The following is a 23,161-nucleotide window of genomic DNA, read 5'->3' on the forward strand; positions in this document are numbered from 1 at the left end:
ATAAGAGACCATTTTTGTAGAGCAGTAAATTTCCTACAAAATCATGAGTTCCGCAATCCAAAATAATTTTTTTTCATCGACTTATAAAATTCATAATAAAAACGAATATTTTCCTTAAAATAGCCAAACTTCAACTAGAAATATCTTTTAATCGGTTAGGTTTTTGAAAAAATCATAGGAGACCTTTTTTGTAGAGCGTTCAATTTCTTACAAAGTCTATGCCACGGGATATTTTTCCAAGCAGTTGGAAGCGAGATATAAATTTTTTTATCTGATTATTCGAAAAAAATAGAAACCCGTAAAGCGGAGGACCTTCCCGTTATAATTAAGAGCTCATACTTGGAGAGAATTCATTTTAGGTGTCTACGAACCTATTTTTCAGAGTATAAAGTCAAAAAAAAATTATTCGATTTTTTTGACCCACCCTACTATACACAGTAAAAAAGGATTCGTCAAAATCAACACACACCGTGTGTGAAACGAACGTTTTACACTTATTTATATGTTACTTTAACATGTTGTGTGTTAAAAAAAGTTACACACGTATACGTTAAAAATAAAAATTTTCCAAGAATTCTTTTGTGATGATCGACATTATTTTTAACATATTTTGTGTGTTGATTTGACAGTAACATAAAAAGTGTTACTTTCGAATAAAATAAAATTTTTATGTGTTAAAAAATCAATCGATTGCGACAGTTCAAACAAGATAAATACTGTGTGTTAAATTGAAACATAAAAGAGTTAAAAATTCAACACTCAGAATTTTAACACACGTTTTTTTTACATTTTGACGATTCGTTTTTTACTGTGTACGGATCCTCACGCTGGCGATACAGATACCTATATCCACGAAACTACATATGTTTACAATGGCTATTCGTCGTATTGTTAAATTAAATAAACGAATACTCATCCTAACCTAAATGCCTATCTTTAAATTAACGATACAATAGATAATTAAATTAATATGAGAGTATTTCTAAATTAGGTATACGAATCGTTATTCTGACGATACGTCATTTGAGGATACATTGGATAGTCATTTTAGCGATATTTTTCTCTCCGTGTATAGCATTGAATTTCATAAAATTTCAAATCAAATCTTAGAGAACATTAATTTTTTATTTGACTAATATCTCAGAAAATATCAATCTTAGTAATTCGGTGCTAAAGACTTTTATTGTAGAAAATTGAATTTCCTATAAAATCGTCATTAACATTCTTTCTGTAGGTCTTGTTGTTTATGAGATAATGAGAGAAAAAATAAGAATCCTCTGAAAAAATTCAGTTTAGCGGTCCGCACTACCCCACCAGTATGAGTTACGACTTCGCTACAATCGGCACTTTTGTATAGCATTCCAAAAAAGCACTCTATTACAGATTAATAATTCTTTTCGGAAGCCACCTCAACGATCTCGATCGGTTAATTCGTTCAGAAGTTATAGAATATTTGCATACATACAAACATACATACACTCGAACATCCTCTTAAAAATAGTTCGAATAGTTTCCTAGGACCTCAAAACGTCGAGATCTGTTGAAAACTCGGTTTTTGAAAATCGGACCGAAACCGAAGACTTCCCTTTTTTTTTTAATATATATAATTTTCTGAGCGGGAAGTTAAAAATTTATTTTTTCCCTACGTTCATATGCTAGCGTTCTTCCAAACGACTTCTCTGATGTCTCCAAAGACTCGAAAATTCGATAGAGACAGTAGTTTTAGCTGGAGGATCAACGTCTAAGAAAATCTATAGAAAATCAGGACCCACTGACTTATGCTGCAAATAATTTTTTTTTTTTAATCAGATTTGACGTTTTTCAATTTTGTAAATTCACATAAAATTAATCAACGAAGTCTTTTCGCTTGTATAAAAGACTTAATTTTCATTGAATTTTTTAAATTTTAATTTCATTTTACTATGAAATAATCGTTGTCCAAGAAGTTTTATAAAATTTTGTTTTCATGAAAATTTCTAGTTAGTAACTTATTTTGAGTTAAAAAAACCACATTAAAAAAAAAAAAGTTCTTTTACCAAAATTTTTGAACGATCATATTCTAGCTCCATGTTCCTTTACAAATTTAGTTTAGTTGATTGCAAAATTAAATTTCAACATAATTATTTTCTATTGAAACATTTTCCCTACACTCTATATAAATCAGCGGCATTTAGTTTTCAAATTTAATATATAAAAATATTACTATTTGCTGCTTCTTATCTATCGCGCTTGGTTTTTACTTTTAATTACCTATAGAGCACAGATCAAATCTCTGTAGAGTATTGAAAATTCATCCAAATGCTTCGGGAAAGCTGATTGGTAGACCAGCATTTATCCCTAGAAAGGGACCAGCGACAAAATATAACATTGGGATAATGGTTGACCCAACCTTCCTATTCTAGTAACCTTGAAACGAGTAAGACGAACGTCATTCCTTATAATGCTAATTTACTGGTTAATTTTATGCGTGATTTTGTTGAAGTAATAAATTTATTCTTTATTATTATAATAGACCATAGCCAATATATGTAAAAATATCAATCATTCTATTCTTATAATTTATACCTTGCTAAGAAAATGCCTTTAAATTTTACATTGAGTTAGAAAGGTAAACCGTTATTAATTAATAATGGTTATATGTATGGAAGCCATGCTAAAAGTAAAACGACAATCACATGGCGCTGTGTAGAATATACTACTCGATTTGGTTGCCGTGCGACTATCAAAACTACTTCAGCTAAACGAACAGGTAAGTAGTGATTCAAATATAAATGAATTTGAATACGTTATTCAGCATGGTTAATTATGATATTTGTAGGATTTATCGTTGGGGAAGAAAATCCTGAACATACTCATGCTCCAAATTCGGATACAAGTGAAGTTAAAAAAACTATGCTGAAACTTAAGAAAATTGCTGCTAAATCCGATGAATCATCTTCTTGGATCGTTAATCGTGTGACTTCAAAATAAGAGGATTCAGTTGTGGCTAATATGCCATCAAGTATTAATTTATTGTGTACGGTTCGACATCAAAGACGAGTATGTAAACCACGGCTACACGGAAAGAAATGTATGGTGCTTATCGCCATACTCTTATTATAGTATTGCAGCAAGTACCATAAGTATGGCGTTATCTACTATACTGTATAGTAAAAAAATCTTTGCGTAGTTTACATGTCTGTATAGCGGGATAGACAATATCAGTATGGGCTTGAGTCCCATACTACATTGAAGAAACGGCAATGCCACTAGGCTGCGTCACAATAGATCTTTGTGGAGTAGTCAATACACTATCGGATTACCATCAATACTGCATACATGTAGTTGCTAATTTTTTATATAATCTTTATTAATATCAATAATGCTGTAAATTAATCAAATTGAAAAAGAAATCATAAATAAATAAATTTGAAAAAGAAATTAATATTTATTTTCTTATTCAAAGCTGACTAGAAAAAATTTTTCGTCAATTTTGAGGCTAAGTTTTACATCAATTTATTGTTAATTTGACTCAAAAATTGTTAAGATTTTTTTTTCCCTCAAATTGTAGACATATTCATGTATAAATTTGCTTTCCTTCTGAAATGATAAGAACGAACATTAGCGACTTTTTTTTTCTAGTAAAAAATTACCTCTAAATTGAACAAAAATTAACCGCAAATTTTTCTTTCCAACTTTTACTGTTAAACTGTCGATGAATTCGGGCAGCAAATTTCAGGCAATTTCAAGCTAAAGTGGCTCGGTGAAAATGTGCCACGGCTTGTCTAGGGAAACGTACATATTTCCCCTAGACAAGCCGTGGCACATTTTTGCCGAACTGCTAAAGTGGCTATTAGGGTTAAGCTTATGGAAAGTTTTACTTGAATTTAACGGTAAGTTTACATCAAGTTTGCATCAACCCTACCCTGATAGCCACACATTACTCAGTAAGGTCTACAGAGCAACACTTTCGGCTAACTTAACGAGAAAGTTTCTGATAAGCTTCGGCTGGATAATACTTTCTTTTTTAAATCGGCTTTAGAATACGGCAGTAGCTTGAAATTAACTTGCGGTTCAGGTGGCTTTCAGGGTTAAAATGAAACTTTTAATTAACTTAACGTCATTGCCTGACAGTAACCCTAATAGCCACTTTAGCTTGAAATTGACTGTAATTTGACATTAAAATTGCCTGAAATTTTCTGTCCGAATTTGCCGACAATTTGACAGCAAAAGTTGGAAAGAAAAATTTGCGGTTAATTTTTCCTCAATTAAGAGGTAAATTTTGACCACACAAAAAAGTCGGTAATGTTCATTCATACCACTTCAGAAGGTAAGCAAATTTATACATAAAATTGTCTACAATTTTACGGTAAAAAAGTACTTTACAATTTTTTAAGTCAAGTTAACAATGAATTGATGCAAAAATTTGCCTGAAATGTGACGAGTCACAAAAATTTTAATTTTGAATTTAAAAAAAAAAAAAAAAAATAAAATAATCTTATTATTTATAAAAAAAAAAATATATATATATGTAAGTATAAGTGAGAATAAAACAAAAAAAAAAGAAATTCGCAGAAGAGAAATAAATTAAAATTCTCGGAAGCGAAGAAGAAGAGAAGAAGAAGAGAGAGAGAGTAAAGAAAGAGAGAGGAGATGAGCAACCGCTCGCATATAGCAGCGGTAGTTCCGAGCGCCGCCGCTAGGCGGAAAAGGGCGCTGATCGCTTTTCGTTTGAGGACGGGATACTCAGAAGATTTAAAAGCGATTCAATTACACGGATAAAATCAGACCAGCTCACTACCGGAGAATATCTTGTAGAGAGTAAAAGTACCTTTTGGGAAAAATACTCGGGAGCTGGCAATTGAATGCATTAAAGCTGGAAGAAATTCCAGCTGCAGCAGAAGAAGCAGAAGCAGCGTAGCAGTCTTACACAGTATACGGGGTATACTGGCAGCAGTAGCAGAGCAGCAATACACAGTATACGAGGTATACTGGCAGCAGTAGCAGAGCCAATACACAGTATACGGGGTATACTGGCAGCAGTAGCAGAGCAGCATTACACAGTATACGGAGTATACTAGCAGCAATAGCAGAGCAACCTTACACAGTATACGGGGTATACTAGCAGCAGTAGCAGAGCCATTACGCAGTGTACAGGGGTATACTGGCAGCAGTAGCAGAGCCAATACACAGTATACGGGATATACTGGCAGCGGCAGCAGTAGCAGACCAGTAAGCAGTACACAATATACGGGGTATATTGAGAGCAGCAGAGAACAAGTCAACCAGACAGCAGAAAAGCAGTCAGCAGCAGATTAAACTGAGAAGCAAGGAGCCATTATAAATTATAAATTACATTTTAGCAGCAATTTCTCTTTTTTTTGTATTTAGTTATTAAGTTCATTTCAATAAATATTATAATTATATATATATCTTAAAAAGGTCTTCTGGTCAAATTAATTTTTAGTAATAGTAACGTCACAACCCTCGTATTCCTATCCCTTGAATCCTGGCATGCGACGAGCCAATCCACAAATAGGATAAGGATTAATTTAAGTTATTTAAGTATTTAAATAAAATAGTAAGTTGAAACGTTACAGAAAATTGACGAAAAATTTTTTCTAGTAACCTTTTGAAGTGAATTTGCATTCTAATTCGGGTAGTAAATTTACCTCAAATTGTATAGCAAGTTGTGTATAAATTGTCGTCAAAAACGGAAAAGTCCGAAAGTGACGGAAGACGAAAAATTCAACGAAACTTTTGTACAGTAAGCTTTTGCTCAAGCAAACTGTGCTATTAGGGAAAAAGTCCGACGTTGACGTATATATTTGACGTTAACTTTGAAGGGAACTGTCGTTAAACAACTGCAGCTCCTTGTTTTATAAAAATTGATTAATCAAATTATGATATTTAGCAGTACAAAATTACTATAGTTGTTAACAAACAATTTTATTGTTTCTACAAAATAATACTATAAACAATATAGGCTCACGTGTCTTAAATTATAACTCGATTTCTAATAGTGTAGATTAAAATCATTCTCAATCAACACGACAAAAAAAAGACAAATCCTACCAAAAACAGATTCTCTGTATGAAATCGCGCCAAGTACACGTTTAAAATTTTTTACAATTAAGACAAGATTCTTTTTACAAACTAATGAATCAAATCGAAAAAATACCAAGTACCTAATATAATTCGAAATCATGGAAAACATTTTCATAGAATTGAACAAAAAATTGAAAAAAAAAATTTCAATGTACTTGGTGTGCCTATAAACTGGAAAAAAAGAATATCATTCAATTTTATTGGAAAATAATATATATGCGAAATCAATTCTAAAAATTTTGCTTGAATAAATTTAGTAACGCACACCAAGTACATTGAAATTTTTTTTATTCAATTTTTTGTTCAATTCTATGAAACCGTGTACTTGGCGCGATTTTATACAGAGAATCTGTTTTTGGTAGGATTGTCTTCATCAATATCAATATCAGTTAAAATTGAATAAAAAAAAAAAAAAATCATTAACCATCGACAATCATTTTACTACGAGGTCACCCATCTAATTAATGTCCCACGCCGATGCTGCTTAACTTTGTTTATCGATGGTTTGTAGTCTGATCCTCTAGTCTGTTATACACTTACAATTCAGAAACGTTTATGGCATTACTTAACTCAAATAATCAAGTTGATACTTTATACTTTTAAATTGCTGCTGAAACCTTTGAACATTTTTTAAGTATTGGGGATTTAAGTTTGATTGATAGTTGACAGAATACAAATTTAATAACATTGATATTAAAAAATTGTCATATTATTTAATATATATATATATATATATATATATATATATATATATATATATATATATATATATATATATATATATATATATATTTGAATATTTATAGGTTTCATATCAATGAAATCTGATCAGATTTAATCATACCTAGACATATATAACTACATATAGGTTTATATCAGTCACGTCTGATCAGATCTAATTATATATAGGCCTATATCTAATCATATATATGGGTTTGTATCAATCATGTCTGATCAGATCTAATCATGTATAGACTTATATATGATCATATATGGGGTTATAACAGCTAGTTATGATTATATCTAATTATATATAGACTTATAGATGATCAGATCTGATCATATATAGACTCATATATGGTTATATATGGAGTTAAAACAGCCAGGTATGATTATATCTAATTATATATAGACTCATATATGATCAGACCTGATCATATATAGACTTGTACATGATTATATATGGGGTCATAACAGCCAGGTATGATCATATCTAATTATACATAGACTCATATATAATCAGATCTGATCATATATAGACTTATATGTAGGCTTATAACAGCCAGGTATGATCAGATCCAATTATGTATGGGGTCATATATAATTATATATAATTATATATGACCTCATATATAATCATGCATGATTATATGTAACTTCAGATATGATTATATATAATCATATATGATCATATATATGAACATATATAATCATATATGATTAGACAAAGTCTTTTTTCATCGGGAGCTGAATGTCAGCAATGGGCAGGCGATGGAACTTTCAAGTGTGTGCCGGCAATTTTTCAACAATTGTATACAATACATGGATGGTTTAATAATCGTCTTATTCCATTAGTATATATCTTAATGCCTCACAAAATGCATATACTGCAGTATTAAACGTTCTTAAAGAACGTGAACCTAGATTAAATCCGTATACTATGATGATTGATTTTGAGATAGGAATGGTAAAAGCATTTAAAGCAAGTTTTTCTCGGGCAAAAATATTAGGGTGTTTGTTTCACTTTGGACAGTGTATTTGGAGACATGTACAAACAGCTGGTTTGCAAAAAATATACAATGATGACCCACAGTTTGCTTTATGTATTAAGAAATTAATTGCGTTAACTTTTGTACCTACTGTTGATGTTGTTCAGGCATATGATTATTTATTAACAACCGCTGAATTTACGCAATATGAGGTGCAGTTGGCACTAATACTCGATTATTATGAATCAAATTGGATAGGCAAGCCTAAGCGTAATCGCCACCGTCGTGTAGCTAAATTTTCAATCGATGTATGGAATTGTTATGAATCGGTTGATAATGATGAACCAAGGACGAACAACAATATTGAAGGATGGCACTCAGGGTTTAATAGACGAGTTAATAGTAGCCATGTTGAATTAGGAAAGTTTATTGATTTTATTAGATTATTAGTAATTAAAACAGAACAATCATCGACCGAAAATGTTATTATTCAATATATTGCGGGTCGAGGTATTATGAAGCCACGCCATCGACAATACGTACAATACGACCGACGAATAAAAGCAATAGTTGCTGCCAGAGTCGAAATTCAAGAACCAATTTAATCGTAAAAGTTTCCAATCACTTTGACGTTCCATTAACCGCCTAAAAAGACGCCTGTTTTGACCGTGCAAGATGAAACATAAGAATAAGTACGATCAAACCAGGCCTGAAAGTATAATAATAATAACAACTATCTTTAAAAGTACCTAGCGAGCGTGGGTACGAATTCCACTTAGATTAATTCTTTTTTTTTTAAATTTTTTATTCGTTCAAAAATATCTCTTTAATAATCTGTAAGAAAATGAACTTCTAAAATTACATAAAATTTCATATAATTTTAATTTTTTTATAAATTTTTACACAGTCTCATAAAATGTTTAAAAATTTTATATTTCGTATACGAATTTTACAATTTGTTGTTTTTATTGAAATTTCTGCTATTTTTATTCCAATTCGACAATTTTTTTTTTTTTTTTTTTTTTTTTTTGTATTAAACTTCATACTATTTTTTTCGTGGTGATCTCAATTTCATTTAAGCGTAAAATTTAATTGATTTTCATAATAGTCCCCAAAATAGTACGAAATTTTTTAAAATTCTAAACGGCCGGCAAAAAAAATCGTTATGAAAATTAAAGTTTTTATACATTAGTATAAAATTCGCTAGACTATTAAAAAATCATATCAATTATGATAACAACATTTAAACTAAAAATATTTGTAATTTTTTCTATTTATAAATCTCCCTAAAAGTAGTTTATTAAATAATATATTTTACTTTTTACTCCGAATATGAATTATGGAGTCAACCATGATATCATGATCTTAACATTTTTTCATAAGTTATTTGTTCATATTTCAATAAATATACACGGAAAAAAAATAATGCTCCTCGAACGATCTAAAGTATAGTAACTCGTAGATCGTTACCACAACAATATGTATGCTTATGGGAACAATACCATATCGTTCCAGTAACTATCTATTAGATAGCTGTGAGCCCTATACGACTTTCCGTAGTCGTCACCTCACACGGCACCGTCTAACCTAGCTAAACATCCATTTTCGCGCCAACTTTTGAATATTGTATAATTGTTGCTAGCTGTTGTAATATTAATTAAATAAAGACATGCAAGGACTGGTTGGTGGTTGGGATGTTTAAAAAATACGCATATTTAAAAATATAACAATATTTTTATTTGTCACAACACAAAATATCACTGGGTTGCAAATTAAATAGTTTATTTAATTTATAAATACTGTTAAATGTCTGAGCTCATGAATACGTGAATGATTGAATACAAATTATTGAGTTGAGCTCGAGTAAATAAATGAATTAAAAATAATCAAGTTGAGTTTAATTGAACACTGAGTTGATTGCAAAATGTCATGATAATAAGTAACATGATGTCAGAGGTTACTGAGTGAAGTGAATTATTGAACACGTAATTACTATTGTTAATAGCACTGAATACATAAATAATTTTGTTATTGAGTTTTAATAGTAATGATCACTTAATTGAATCGAATTTAATGAGCTCATGATAAATTACACTGATTTTAATTTATTTGTTGAACACGTGGTAGCATGATAGCAGAGGCTACTGAGCGAAAAATAACTTTTAGTTTAATTAAGAAATTGAGCATAATATTAATCAAATAAATAATAAAACTGAGCCTTTTGGTTTGATGAACACTTAAATTAATTTATAAGTAGAAATTAAGCACCTGTACGATTCTCCGTCGAAAAATAACCTCCTCAGGAACAGGTTGTAGAACACTGGATTTCTTGATGTTGTTTTTTATTTATTTTTTGAGCTCTGGGCTCGCAATTATAAAAATAATTATATTTTTATATAGAGTTATGAACCCTTAGTGTAGTTTATTGATTACTTTTAATTATTTACTCGAGATGAGCGCAATTTTAATAGATTATACAAAACACGTGGTGACACTTGAAAATGTATAAAACGAATAGATAGATAATGGCGTTGGTCTTCTTGACACGAGGCAGGAAAAATCGATGCGCATGCGTCGCACTGCGCTAGTCAAGTTTTAATTGATAGACACTAGGTCCCAGTAGGTGCGGCCTCTATTTGCCGGAAGTTCAACTACATTCAAATTTGAATGTAGTTGTGATTACGCAACATTCCGCCCGCCATCAGCAACAGAGTCGATGATTGATGAGTTCTTGAGTACTTGATCCTTTAGTGAGCATGTCATTGAACCAGTTGAGTTATTATTCGTCATCTTCTTGAGGTTCTGGTTCAATTGGGAGGAGTGCAAGCTTCGTGATTGGACGAGTGAGTGTTGAGTTCACTGTTTTGAGCGTAGCTACCCTGGTCAATCCATCTTTGCTAGGGTGGAGTGCGATAATACGAGCGAGAGGCCACCTAGTTGGTGGAAACCTTTCGTCGGTGAGTAATACAAGTGACCCAACTTGAATTTGATGATTTGGACGTTGCCACTTGGTGATTGCCAGTTTTCTTTGAAGATAACTTGTAGACCAATGATTCCAGAACTGTTGAACACGTTGTTGTAGAAATTGCCATCTAGACAATCGAGAACTATTTGTATTGACGAGTGCTGGTTCAGGAATCATGTTGAGTGCTCGTCCAATTAAAAAGTGACCAGGAGTGAGTGCATCCATGTCATCTGGATTTTCCGTGAGTGGCTCCAATGGTCTTGAATTCAATATAGCTTCAATTTGCGTAAGAAGAGTCGTAAATGAATTCAAACGTAAATGAAGACTCTCCCACTGATCGAGTAAGATGATGTTTGAGTGATTTGACAGCAGCTTTCCACTTTCCACCCATGTGTGGAGCTGCTGATGGATTGAAATGCCAGGCAATACTGTTCACAGTAGGGATGGGCGATGTCAGTAAAAAACATCGATATCGAACTATCGATTTTCTAAAAATTTTCGCCATCGAACTATCAATGTTCTAAGAAAAACATCGAAACATCGATTGTTGACATCGATATTAGAAATTAACGCGAAAATTTAAAAAACTTATAATTATCTCTAAAATAAACATGCAAAAATGATAATCCGGATTTTTAATTTATTTTTGTTCACATAATTGAAATCATTTATTAATATAAAACATATAATTTTATTATAGCTAAAATTAAATATTCTATTTAAAAATAATAAGTTTTATAGAAGAATTCAAATTTATAATTAAATTTAATAATTCGAATTTTTTTAAATCTATTATCACAATAGCATTCTTAGAATAATGACTAATGAGTCTTTCGGAGATAAACTACTTAAAAAAAGTAATTTATCCAAATTTTCCCCGGTAAGGCGATTACAGTCATCAGTTTTGATATTTCCAGCTTCAGAAAATAGCCGTTCACACGGAACAGATGTACCGACAACACAAAAATATTTCATCGCGATAAGATATAGATTGGGATACGAAGGTTTCACAAGCTGCCAATACTTCACAATGAATCACAGGCTGCGTAATATATTGCTTGAGCTCAAATGCAATACCATCCATGGAATAACTTATTGCACTTGTTTTTGCCACAAGTTGATCATGGTGTCGCCAAATATTATTTTTATCTAGTTGATCTTCCAAATTAACTACAGTTGAAACTGATTGAGATGTAGAGGTTTGAGCAACACTAGACTTCATGTCTTTACGAATGTGCTCAACAGCATCTGCGGCATGCGTTGCCTTTTGGAAGTGTAATTTTTTGAATCGAGGATCCAAGATAGTTGCTACAGATAATACTGGAAAAGACTCAATGTCACGAAATTGTAGATCAAGAGAAGTTAGTAAATGCTGTTTAAACTGTACTCCATCCTCGGTTTTTGGTTTCGAGAGCACAATTTCATTTTTCATTACAGCAACAGCAGGAATTATAATACTGCAGGTTAAATAAGAATCCCCGCTCAGTTCAGTGATAATGATCATGACAGGTTTCATCAAATGCACAACATCTTTTAAAATTGATAATTCTTCATGGCTTAACATAGCTGGTGGATTTGTACACTTAGACGTCACTGGATAAACATAGTCTTCCAATAATAAAAATCTTTGAAGCATATCATAAGTAGAAGTCCAGCGGGTATCAACACTTTGAATAAATTTAAGAACCGTTCCCTCTGATTTTCCGTCACGCTCTTGAAGTCTACGTAGTTCATCAGCAGTTGGTACACTTTTCTTTGTCATCATCACAATACGTTTTACCTTGTCTATCAAATCTTTAATTTTTGGCATGTGAGCAATAGCTTTAGGAACTATGTGAGATAAACGATGTGCGAAGCAGGGCAGCCTTTTGTTTTTTTCCAACATTTCCTTTGTTTGAGTTATTTGTGTCAGAGTCGAAAACTTTTTCGATTACCTTGATCATGTTTGGAGCGCTATCGCTTATTATAGCTGTTATTTTATCTTTTTGTAAACTAAACGTGTCGAAAATCGCCAATAAAGATGTTGATATATAGCTTGCGTTATGTGCAGCATCTAATGGTTTGACACAAAGATTAGTACTGGAAATTTCCAAGTTATTGGATGATAAATAATGGACAGTTGTCCCTAGATAGCTCTTCTGAGACACATCCGTACAAATATCGCAAGTGACAGAATAAAACGGACATTCATCCAAATCCTGGATAATTTTTAATTTCAGAACGTCATATTTGTTACTAATTAACTCAGTCAGAGTTTTACGACTTGGCAAAGAGTATTGAGGTCTAGCTGTCTTTATGAATTGTTGCAAGCCTTTTTTTTCTACAGTACGGAGTGGCATATGCTCAACTACTATCATGTACAGTAGAGAGAGTTAGCTTTTCAGCTTCAAGACCTCCTTCTGCATAACAACATTATAAAATCAGTATAAATAAACACTTTCAATATATGTAGTAATAAAAGCAGAAATATAAATCTAACCTGTGTAAGAATTCGCTTTCTTAAACAAATCCGGGCAGGATTGCTCTGAAAAAGAAAAAAAAAACAATTTATAATAAATGTCAAGTTATTTTGCCTTATTAATTAATTTAGTATACAACATTTGATACAAACCTGCTGCATTTTTGTCTGAGTTTTCGATTTTTTACATTCAATTACAGAATTATTAGAATGCTCTGGAATCACTGCAGAAGAACGTTTTTTCGTATTTACTTGCAATTCTAACGGTATAAACATTTTATGCTTAGAATTTAGATGAGCTTGGAGATTGGAAGTGTTTCCTGAAGTTTTAATAATGATTTGACAAAATTTACATCTTGCTGAATTTGAGTCCATTGGCGTAAAATAGTCCCATACCTTACTTTTATTTTTAACACTGTAAAAAGTCAAAATATATTAAGTAGTGTGTACGTTTTTCTATTTCATACTCTAAAATAGATAAGAATGAAATTAGTGTTGAATGAAATACAAATAAAAAGATGACGTACTTGGATCTGTTACCAGGATTACAATTCAACGAACCATTAACTAGGATAGGATAAACAAAATGACTTCTTAATTAACTCTTAATAATGGATTAATGAATATTAAAATAAAGTAAAACCTTTACCATTGTCATCAGAAACTGTTTTTTGGGAAGCTTGCGTGGAATTATTTAATAGTTCAGGCTTGCAGGGTAAGGTAGTAAGTTTAGGATTGACATGTTGGTTTAAATTGTCAGGGCTTGGCACTGTTTTATTACGTTTGTTATTTTTGTCATTAGAAGTCAATTCAGAGCAGTCGAGGAGGGTACTTAAAAAAAAAAACAGGAGAAATGATGATAAGTCCCAATAGAAACGTAAGCATAAAATGTTGGAAAAATTTTTTAAATACACTTATCCAAAAAATTAAAGGAACAAGAAAATTTTATAAATTTTTTAGTGATTTTTGGAAGGCTGTATTTTCGTGAAAAATGATCGCATCGAAAAAATTAAAAAAGCAAATTGAAGCTTGAAATCTCTAGTTTGAAGATCTTCCAGCAAAATATTTTTTTGAGCCACGGTTTTTTCGGAATCATAAGAAAAAGGTCGAGACATAATTTTTCTAAATTTTTTGGTGTTGTTTTTTAAGTCTACGGGGCCGGGAAAAATTTTTTCAAAAAAACGAATTCATGGCTCGTTTAGGAAATTTATTCAGCTACAATTTGCTTTTTTTGTTTCTCTGTACAACAATTTGCTGCTGAGATATCAGCCTTTAAATGAAAAAGGAGCCTTTTGTCTTTGATTATTGATATCTCAGCAAGTAATCGTCACACAGTAATTTAAAGGGCAGTTTAATAAACTTGAATAAATTCCCTACAAGCTCCATTTTTGATTTAAAAAAAAAAAAATTTTTTTTCATCCTTGACATCAATTTGAAAAACCTTTAAAAAATAGCCATTTTCTGGTTTTTTAGTCGACTTATCGCTACTCTGCAAATATTGATAAAAAAAATAATGTTGCCAGGGGATTTTACAGCTTAATGTGCCCCAAAAAACCCTGGAAATTTTCAGATTGATCCATTGAACCGTTTGTCCGGTCCGATTGCTCAAAGTTTTGCAAAACAATTGAAGGAACAAGTTTTGTTCCTTAAACTGTGTAATCATTACCAAAATGAAAAAATTATTTTTTTTCAGATTTTCTTTATTTTTGCGTTAGTTATTCAGTACTTGTAAGGTAAAGAGTAAAAGAAAAATTCTTTTCCGAAAAACGAAAAAAAAAATAACCCCCCGAATGAAACGTAAAAAAAAAAAAATGTAAAAAAATTCTTGTTTGGTCTCGTTTATTCGAAAAATTTTTTTTTTACTCTTTACCTTACAAGTACTGAATAACTAACGCAAAATTGAAAGAAAATCCGAAAAAAATTAATTTTTTCATTTTGGTAATGATTACACAAATTAAGGAACAAAACTTGTTCCTTTAATTGTTTTGTAAAACTTTGAGCAATCGGACCGGACAAACGGTTTAATGGATCAATCTGAAAATTTCCAGGGTTTTGGGGGGTACATTAAGCTGTAAAATTACCTGGCAACATTATTTTTTTTATCAATATTTGCAGAGTAGCGATGAGTCGACTAAAACACCAGAAAATGGCTATTTTTTAGGTGACACGACCGGTTGCCTTCGGACAAAATAACCTCGACAAAATAACCCCGACAAAATAACCTCGGACAAAATAACCTCGTAACAAAATAACCCGAAAAAAAAAACCTAAAAAAAAACAACCTGCTCAACAATAACCTGAAAAAATTATAAATGTTTAAATTTAAATTATTTTCCCGCTAAGTCATTTGTAAATAGTCGCCATCTATGGATACACTGATTAATTTATGTTATTGGTATATACATTACAAGTTTGGTTAATGTATATACGTAAGTTATATGTTGTGTAAAGTTGGATTCGCGTCATTTGGTGATTTTAGTATCGAAATTATTAATTCAACAATATTATAATTAAAAATGCCATTAAAATTTGTGTTATCACAAAAAAATAAAAAGCAATTGTATGATGGAGGTTACTTGTATACCCGCAAAGCTGATGTAAAAAAAGGAATATCGTGGCGTTGTGTAATGTATCATTCCACCCTTGCTTGTAAAGCCATTATTTACACTGATACTGATAAGCGTACTGGTTAGTATTTTAGTATTAAGGGTTTATTGAATCAATATCAACGAATGATTTTAATAATATTGGGATTCTAATTATTATTGTAGGAAATGTTATTGGAGATCAACCTAATCATGTACATGCTTCTGAAGTTTCTGACATTCAAGCTAAAGTTGTTATGAATAAAATTAAAAAAAGAGCCATATCTAACGATGACAATCCTGCATCAGTTATTGCATCCGCCATTTCAAATGTTTCATCGCCTGTCGTTGCTCGATTACCAAAGATGGTGTCAATGGCACGTGATATCCAACGCGCTAGGAATGCTGTGATGCCGTTGTTTCCAGAAGTTAATTCAAGGAAAGATTTAGTTATACCTGATGCTTATACTGTTACTAAAAAAGATGACAAGTTCCTCTTTTATGATAGTGGTGGTGGTAAATCACGTTTTTTAATTTTTGCAACAAATAAGAATTTACAAACGTTAGCTGAGTATCCTAATTGGGCTGGAGACGGAACATTTTCTTCAGTTCCTAAGATATTCAAGCAATTATATACCATACACGCACTGGTAAATGGCAAGTTGTTGCCATTAATTTATATGCTTCTGCCGAATAAAACCGAACAAATGTATACTGATGCATTAACTGTCATAAAGAACCGTGTACCTGGCTTACAGCCTAGAAGAATAATGATTGACTTCGAATCAGCATTTATGACAGCGTTTACATCATGCTTTTCAGATGCAAACATGTCAGGTTGCTTCTTCCACTTTACCCAATCATTATGGAGAAATGTACAATCACTAGGATTACAAAAACTATATAATAATAATGTTCGATTCGCGTTGAACATTAAAATGTTAATGGCATTGGCATTCGTTCCTGTGCAAGATGTTTGTGATGCATTCCAAGAACTTATTCAATCGACATATTTCGACGATTATGAGGTTGAATTGGAGCCTTTCGTGAATTATTTTGAGAAAACTTGGGTCGGTGTGTTGTCACGTAGTGGCAAGCGCCGTTTGAAACCTTATTTTCCAATTAAATTATGGAACTGTTATGATGCCGTTATCAATGAAGAAATGCGCTCTAATAATGGCATCGAAGGGTGGCATTCGTCTTTTAATGCTAAAGTTCGTGTGAGTCATGCATCCATGGGTAGATTTATAAATGTTATAAAAGATGAACAGACGATTACTGAACTTTTTATAACACAACTTAACACCGGTATGAATGTTATGCCTAAACGAAGAAAAATGTATGCTAATTTTGATAGTCGGTTGACGAAAATTGTGAACCAATATGATAAAAAAAAAAAATTACAATATCTTCATGATGTTGGTACTCTCCTTAGTTTATAATTATTATATAATTTGTTAGAATTTCTCAATTACAAATATTACTGTTTTTATTATTATTATTTCCGTTAATTTTCCATAAATAATATTCATTAAATTATATTAAATTACATGCAATAAGAAATTGTACCTGATTAGGAGTATGGGTTATATGCTTAAGGTGCAATTATTAAATGATGAATAGTTGTTATTTATATAAAAATATAATATGTATTTTATATAAATAAATTTCATAACTATACTCAATAATTGTTATATTTTTTTTAATTTCAATGTTAATATTTACATAAATCTATAATGATAAAAATCGTACTTAAAGGTTATTGTTGTTCAGGTTATTTCATAACAAAGATATTTTTGTTTAGGTTATTTTGTTACGAGGTTATTTTGTCCCAGGTTATTTTGTCGGGGTTATTTTGTCCGAGGGCAATTTGTTACGTAACCATTTTTTAAAGGTTTTTCAAATGGATGTCAAGGATGCAAAAAAATTTTTTTTTTTTAAATCAAAAATGGAGCTTGTAGGGGATTCATTCAAGTTTAGGAAACTTCCCTTTAAATTACTGTGTGACCATTTTATTCAGTATATCCATAATAAATTCGTAAGCATACTGATTATTATCTGTAAATGTGAAAGATATTAAAAAACTATTATTAGTTAGTTATAATTGCTATATACATACGTTTCAATCTGACATAATCTGATGTTTTGATATCAGAGATTATCCACGGTTCTGCATTTTGATCATCAATTTTAAACCATATTTTAAACGATCTGGTATCTTCTTGTTCTAGAAGAAAATAATTTTTTTATAAAAATGGAATAAAATTCATATCGAAAGTAAAAATAATTAACACAAAAAATTTTAGGTTATACAGCAGTACATACGTTGCCAGTCGTCAATGTCATCCATCATATTGAATTTAAAGTTTCAGTTTAATGACAACTTTTAGAGATAAAATAAACTATAAATAATTAAAATTAATAACTATAAATAGTTATTCACATTAATTAAAAATTAAGATTCACACTTAAGTCTTTACTTAGCTTACTATAAAATTACTATAGCGTAATAGCTTACTATAGCATAGCGTCTGTGAAAAAAACCGTAGAGGTTTAAATTTTTTATCCAAGTAATCCTATTGGTTGATGTAATGAACGTGCGGTAGAATAACTAAAACTAGCCGTAAAATTTGAATTGACAAATGATAAATTTATGTAAAAAATAAATAAACACGAGTGTTAATTAATGGATGTTAATTATTTTTATTATTATTATTATATTAATTAATGATGTTTAATTGATTATAAACAATTATTTCTAAGAGAGAGGAATACAAATTTACGCTGGGTTTTGAATTGGATACTGGCCAGTGCGAATCAAGTTTTGAATGTAATCATAAGCCTCTTGATCATTACCTACAAAAAAGTGTATCATTAATTATTTATTAACATCATTATTCAAATAATGTCTATAGGTTATACGTACTCTTAATTTGTAAATAGGTGTGAAAATCAAGATTTTCAATCAAAAACAGATGTTCTTGATCAATTTGGAAGTATAATTTATACCTCCTAGCTCCGGAATTATCTAAATAAACCCAAATCACAAAAAAGTTATTAATTATATTACATTAATTTAAGTAAGCAATCAAAATTAAGGTTAGATTTAGTAATATCATAATTGATATGATAAAAAAATGTACTTACGAGGTACTTGAGCGATGTTAATATTATTGGCAGCCATGTCAATTATAGTAATTACATTCACAAAATAATAGTCCACTAAAGTTTAGTGACTAAACTATTAATTTAGTTTATAATATCAAGACAATAAAGTCTAGTTAAAAATATAAAAGTCACCGTTAAAATTTAACTGTAGTACTAAACTGTGTCAACAAAAACAATATATAATCTTTGAGGGTATGCCCTCTGTAGGTAAATCACTGAACGATGTCGATAGTTCAAATTACTCCATTGACCATCGATGTTTCGACTTAGAAAAAATATCGACGAAAAACATCGATGTTTCCCCTAAAAAATATCGATAGTCGAAACATCGATGCATATCGCCCATCCCTAGTTCACAGTGATGTGACCCAGTATTTCTCTTGACTCTTGAGTTCCTTGAGTGAACAGACGGTTGAGATCAGTTTCAGCGCCTTTGAACGTCGTTCCACAATCGCTGTAGAGTGCTGTACAGATGCCTCGTCGGCTGATAAATCTGCGGAGTGCTGCGATGAACCCACTAGAGCTGTAGTCGCTGACTACCTCTAGATGTACTGCTGACGTAGAAAGGCAGACAAAAACACAAATCCAGCCTTTGTATGTTTTTGCTCCTCTGCGTCTCCAATTTTTGAGTGTTATTGGACCAGCATAGTCAACTCCAGTGTGAGTGAATGCAGATGATGGAGTGACTCGTGATACTGGGAGCTGACCCATGAGTTGTTGAGCTCTATCAGCACGATGTCGTGCGCATCTTATACATTTGAGTATAATTGAGCGTACTGGTTGTCTACCGCCAATGATCCAGTACTTTTGTCGTACGAATGCAAGGGTAAGTTGAGTACCACCATGCATGGTACGCTGATGAGCATCAGAGATGATGAGTTTAGTGATTGCCGCATTCCGTGGTAGAATAGCAGGGTGCTTACTTTGGTCTTGATTTGGAGAATTTTCCAACCGTCCACCTACTCGAATGATGCCGTCGGTGTCAATGAATGCAACCAATCGAGCAAATGGATGACCATTAGGCCATGGTGCGTGTTTAGAGTGCATGTTGATCTCGTTTGAAAAATGAATGCGTTGAGTTTCTTTGATACAGAAGTTGAGTGCTGAAATTACTTCGTCAGAGGTAATTGGAGCCTTGAGTGATGAGTTTGGTAATTTCTTGATCATGTCACGGAGTCTAAAGCAGATTGCAGTAGCTCGTAACATGCGTAGGAGTGGTATTGGCCGTTCCATGATAGGCCAATTTGATTTCAGTGATGAATTCGATGAGAACAGGGCCAGTCCAGGCCGTTCTTCTGCTTGAGCTCCTGTATCATCGATTGATGGACATTTAGGCCAGGACGATGAACTCTTGAGCAACCATGGTGGGCCAGTCCACCATAGTTGATGATCACGGAGTTGAGTAGGTGTCAACCCTCGTGTTGCGCAGTCTGCTGGATTTTGTGTGCCCGGAATGAAATTCCAGTGACCATCTGGAAGTAGATCTTGAATATGTGACACCCTATTCCGAACAAACTCCTTCCAGCGAGACGGATGAGATTTAATCCACGTGAGTGTAATTGTTGAGTCCGTCCACAAGTATATTGGCGATTGAGTGAGATTTAGAGTGCTCTGGCAGTGTTTGGTGAGTTTTGCCAACATGTGAGCTGCGGTGAGTTCTAACCTTGGTATCGTTAGTCGTTTTAACGGAGCTACCTTGGTTTTGGAGCAGAGCAGCGTAACTCTGACTCCATGAGCAGGTGTGTGGACTTTGATGAACACGGCAGCTGCCATTGCCAATTAAGAGGCGTCCGAGAATCCATGGATTTCGGTGGTTGAGCAAGTGGATGAGTGGATCCATCTTGGAATTTTGATTTCAGAGATAAGTTTGAGTTCATTTTTGAAGTTTCTCCATTTATGCCGTTGATTGGCTGCCAATGGAGCGTCCCAGCTGAGCTTTTCGAGCCAAAGCTCCTGCATAAATACCTTGGCTCGAATGATGAGTGGTGCGAGAAATCCAAGAGGATCAAAAATTTGAGCAATCTCTGATAGTATGATCCTTTCTGTAAATTTTTGAGTTGAGCATGGTGGTGAGTACGTGAAATAGAACTGATCTGAGTATGAGGACCAGTACATGCCCAGAATCTTGGTGCTGGAGTCTGAATCCTCGAATTTGTGATTCTTGATCGCTTCCACATGATTGAGTTGTTGTAATTTTGGATGATTGCTTGCCTATTTAGCAAGAGGGAATCCGCCCGCCTTGCAGAGTGCTTCAAGTTGATCAGCAACTTGTTGTAATGAGTTCAAGTCATCGGCACCACCAAAGATATCGTCAACATATCTTCCGTGGATGAGTGGAATGATCACAAGAGGAAATCGATGTCTTTCGTATTCAACCAACTGAAGTAGAGCACGAACGGCCAAATATGGAGCTGGTCTGGTTCCGTAGGTGACCGTGGTGAGTTAATATGGAGTTATTTGGCCTTGTTGGTTGAACCAGAGTATTTGTTGAAGTGATTGATCGCGTTCGTCGACCAAAATCTGTCTAAACATTTTTGTGATATCTGTTATGAAAATGAGCTTATGAGTGCGAACTCCTATAAGTACGGCGAAGATGTCTAGTTGCAGTTTTGGACCGGTGTGAAGCACATCGTTGAGTGAAAGACCTGAGCTGGTGGTTTTGGAACCGTTGAAAACTACTCGCAGCTTGGTTGTGATGCTGCTTTCCCGTGAAACTCCATGATGAGGGAGATAGTAGTCTGGTTCACTTGTTGTTGATTGAGTTGATTCCACCATGTGGTTGAGTTCTTTGTATTCCTTCAGAAAATGAAGGTAGAGTGCTTTCAAACGGTCGTCATGATCTAGACGCCGTTTGAGATGAATAAGACAGCGGTATGCTGCTGAGTACGAATTTCCCAGCTGTTGAGATGACGATTTGATTGGCAGTCGAACTATGTATCGTCCTGAACTGTCTCGTCGATGAGTTTGTTGAAAATGCGCTTCACACGCCTCCTCATCTGGGTTGAGTTCCTTGATTTTGCTGACTGGAATTTCTTCTTGAGTCCAGAAGCGTGATAGCAGGTCTTGAAGTTGTTGAGTTGACTGCTCGACAGCAGCATGATGAGTAATAGATGGTCGATGAGTGTGTTGAGTAACTGGACCAAGTAATATCCATCCGAAGATGGTATCTTGAGCGATTGGCAGGCCTTCAGACCTTTTAATGAGTGCATCTTTAATGATAAGACTATAATGATCGGCACCAATGATGATATCAATTGGTCCTGGTCTCATGAACGCTGGATCTGCCAATTGTAGTTGTTTGTATTGGTCCCAGTTGAGTGTGTTGAGTGCAACAGATGGTAGTTGAGTAGTAAGACCACCTAGTATATGAGCACTGATGATGACTGAATCGTTTGAATGCCTAGATGATAGCTTGAGTGCGACTTGACCTTTAGTTCTACCAGCATTGGCAACACCAATACCAATAATCTGGATAGATAAGTGAGTGCGTTTAAGTTTGAGTGAATTTACCAAGGAATCTGAAACAAACGATAGTTCAGAACCTGGATCCAGCAATATGCGTACTGGATCAGTACTTAACTTGGTGGTGATCAAGTCCACTAGGCAAGTTGCGAGTAAGATTGCTGGGCGATGAGTGCGGGTAAGATGAGTACCAGACGTGTTGAGTGCAACTGAGTTCAGTTGAGCGTCGCTCGAGTTGTCATGTAGAAGCAGACGTCTTTATTGAGTGCTTTTAGCGGCTAAGCTAGATGGTTTTTGAGTGCTTTTGAGTCCCGGGTGTATCATGGTGTGGTGTTTTTGTTCACACACCCTGCATGTGAAGGTTGAATTGCACGCATCCGGTAGATGATGGCCAAAACAATTTTCACACAGTCGCTTCTCCACAACGGCTTGAGTGCGTTGAGCCTTTGTGAGTCCCATGAATTGAGTGCATCTCACAATAAAGTGATCTCCTTTGCACAAATCACAGTGATATTGTGCAGGAGGGAATACCTTCTAGGGAGGCTTCTTGAGTGCAGTAGATGAGTTCGTGGCTGGAGCTTTAGTTTCCGATGAGTGCGTGTTGGAAACGGCAGCAGCAGAGTATGACGCTGGTTTACCAGATGAACGTGGTGGTTTGGATGCCTGTTCCACCCGTTCTTGAGCACGAGCACGACTGACTAGAAACTCATGAAGCACTTTGAGTGAT

General features: G+C 33.3%; 2 protein-coding genes across 2 annotated transcripts; one reads left to right on the top strand and one right to left on the bottom strand.

The window, feature by feature from the left end:
• The first annotated feature begins 15,846 nt into the window (after positions 1 to 15,846).
• On the top strand, positions 15,847 to 17,246 carry LOC130676320 (uncharacterized). Its single transcript, XM_057482474.1, has 2 exons — positions 15,847 to 15,907; positions 15,991 to 17,246. The coding sequence occupies exons 1-2, from the start codon at positions 15,847 to 15,849 to the stop codon at positions 17,244 to 17,246; spliced, it is 1,317 nt and encodes a 438-aa protein (XP_057338457.1).
• Positions 17,247 to 19,320: 2,074 nt separating this feature from the next.
• LOC130676321 (uncharacterized) lies at positions 19,321 to 20,745 on the bottom strand. Its single transcript, XM_057482475.1, has one exon. The coding sequence runs from the start codon at positions 20,743 to 20,745 to the stop codon at positions 19,321 to 19,323; it is 1,425 nt and encodes a 474-aa protein (XP_057338458.1).
• Between the last annotated feature and the right edge of the window lie 2,416 nt (positions 20,746 to 23,161).

Source organism: Microplitis mediator, chromosome 10 (assembly GCF_029852145.1).
Source record: "Microplitis mediator isolate UGA2020A chromosome 10, iyMicMedi2.1, whole genome shotgun sequence".
Taxonomy (NCBI): Eukaryota; Metazoa; Arthropoda; class Insecta; order Hymenoptera; family Braconidae; genus Microplitis; species Microplitis mediator.

Bases quoted from the DNA above. Each gene is read 5' to 3' on its own strand.
- LOC130676320 (XM_057482474.1), top strand. From the start codon at position 15,847: ATGTATCATTCCACCCTTGCTTGTAAAGCCATTATTTACACTGATACT. The intron at 15,908-15,990 runs GTTAGTATTTTA...TTATTATTGTAG, and splicing joins TGATACTGATAAGCGTACTG to GAAATGTTATTGGAGATCAA.
- LOC130676321 (XM_057482475.1), bottom strand. From the start codon at position 20,745: ATGGCAGCTGCCGTGTTCATCAAAGTCCACACACCTGCTCATGGAGTC.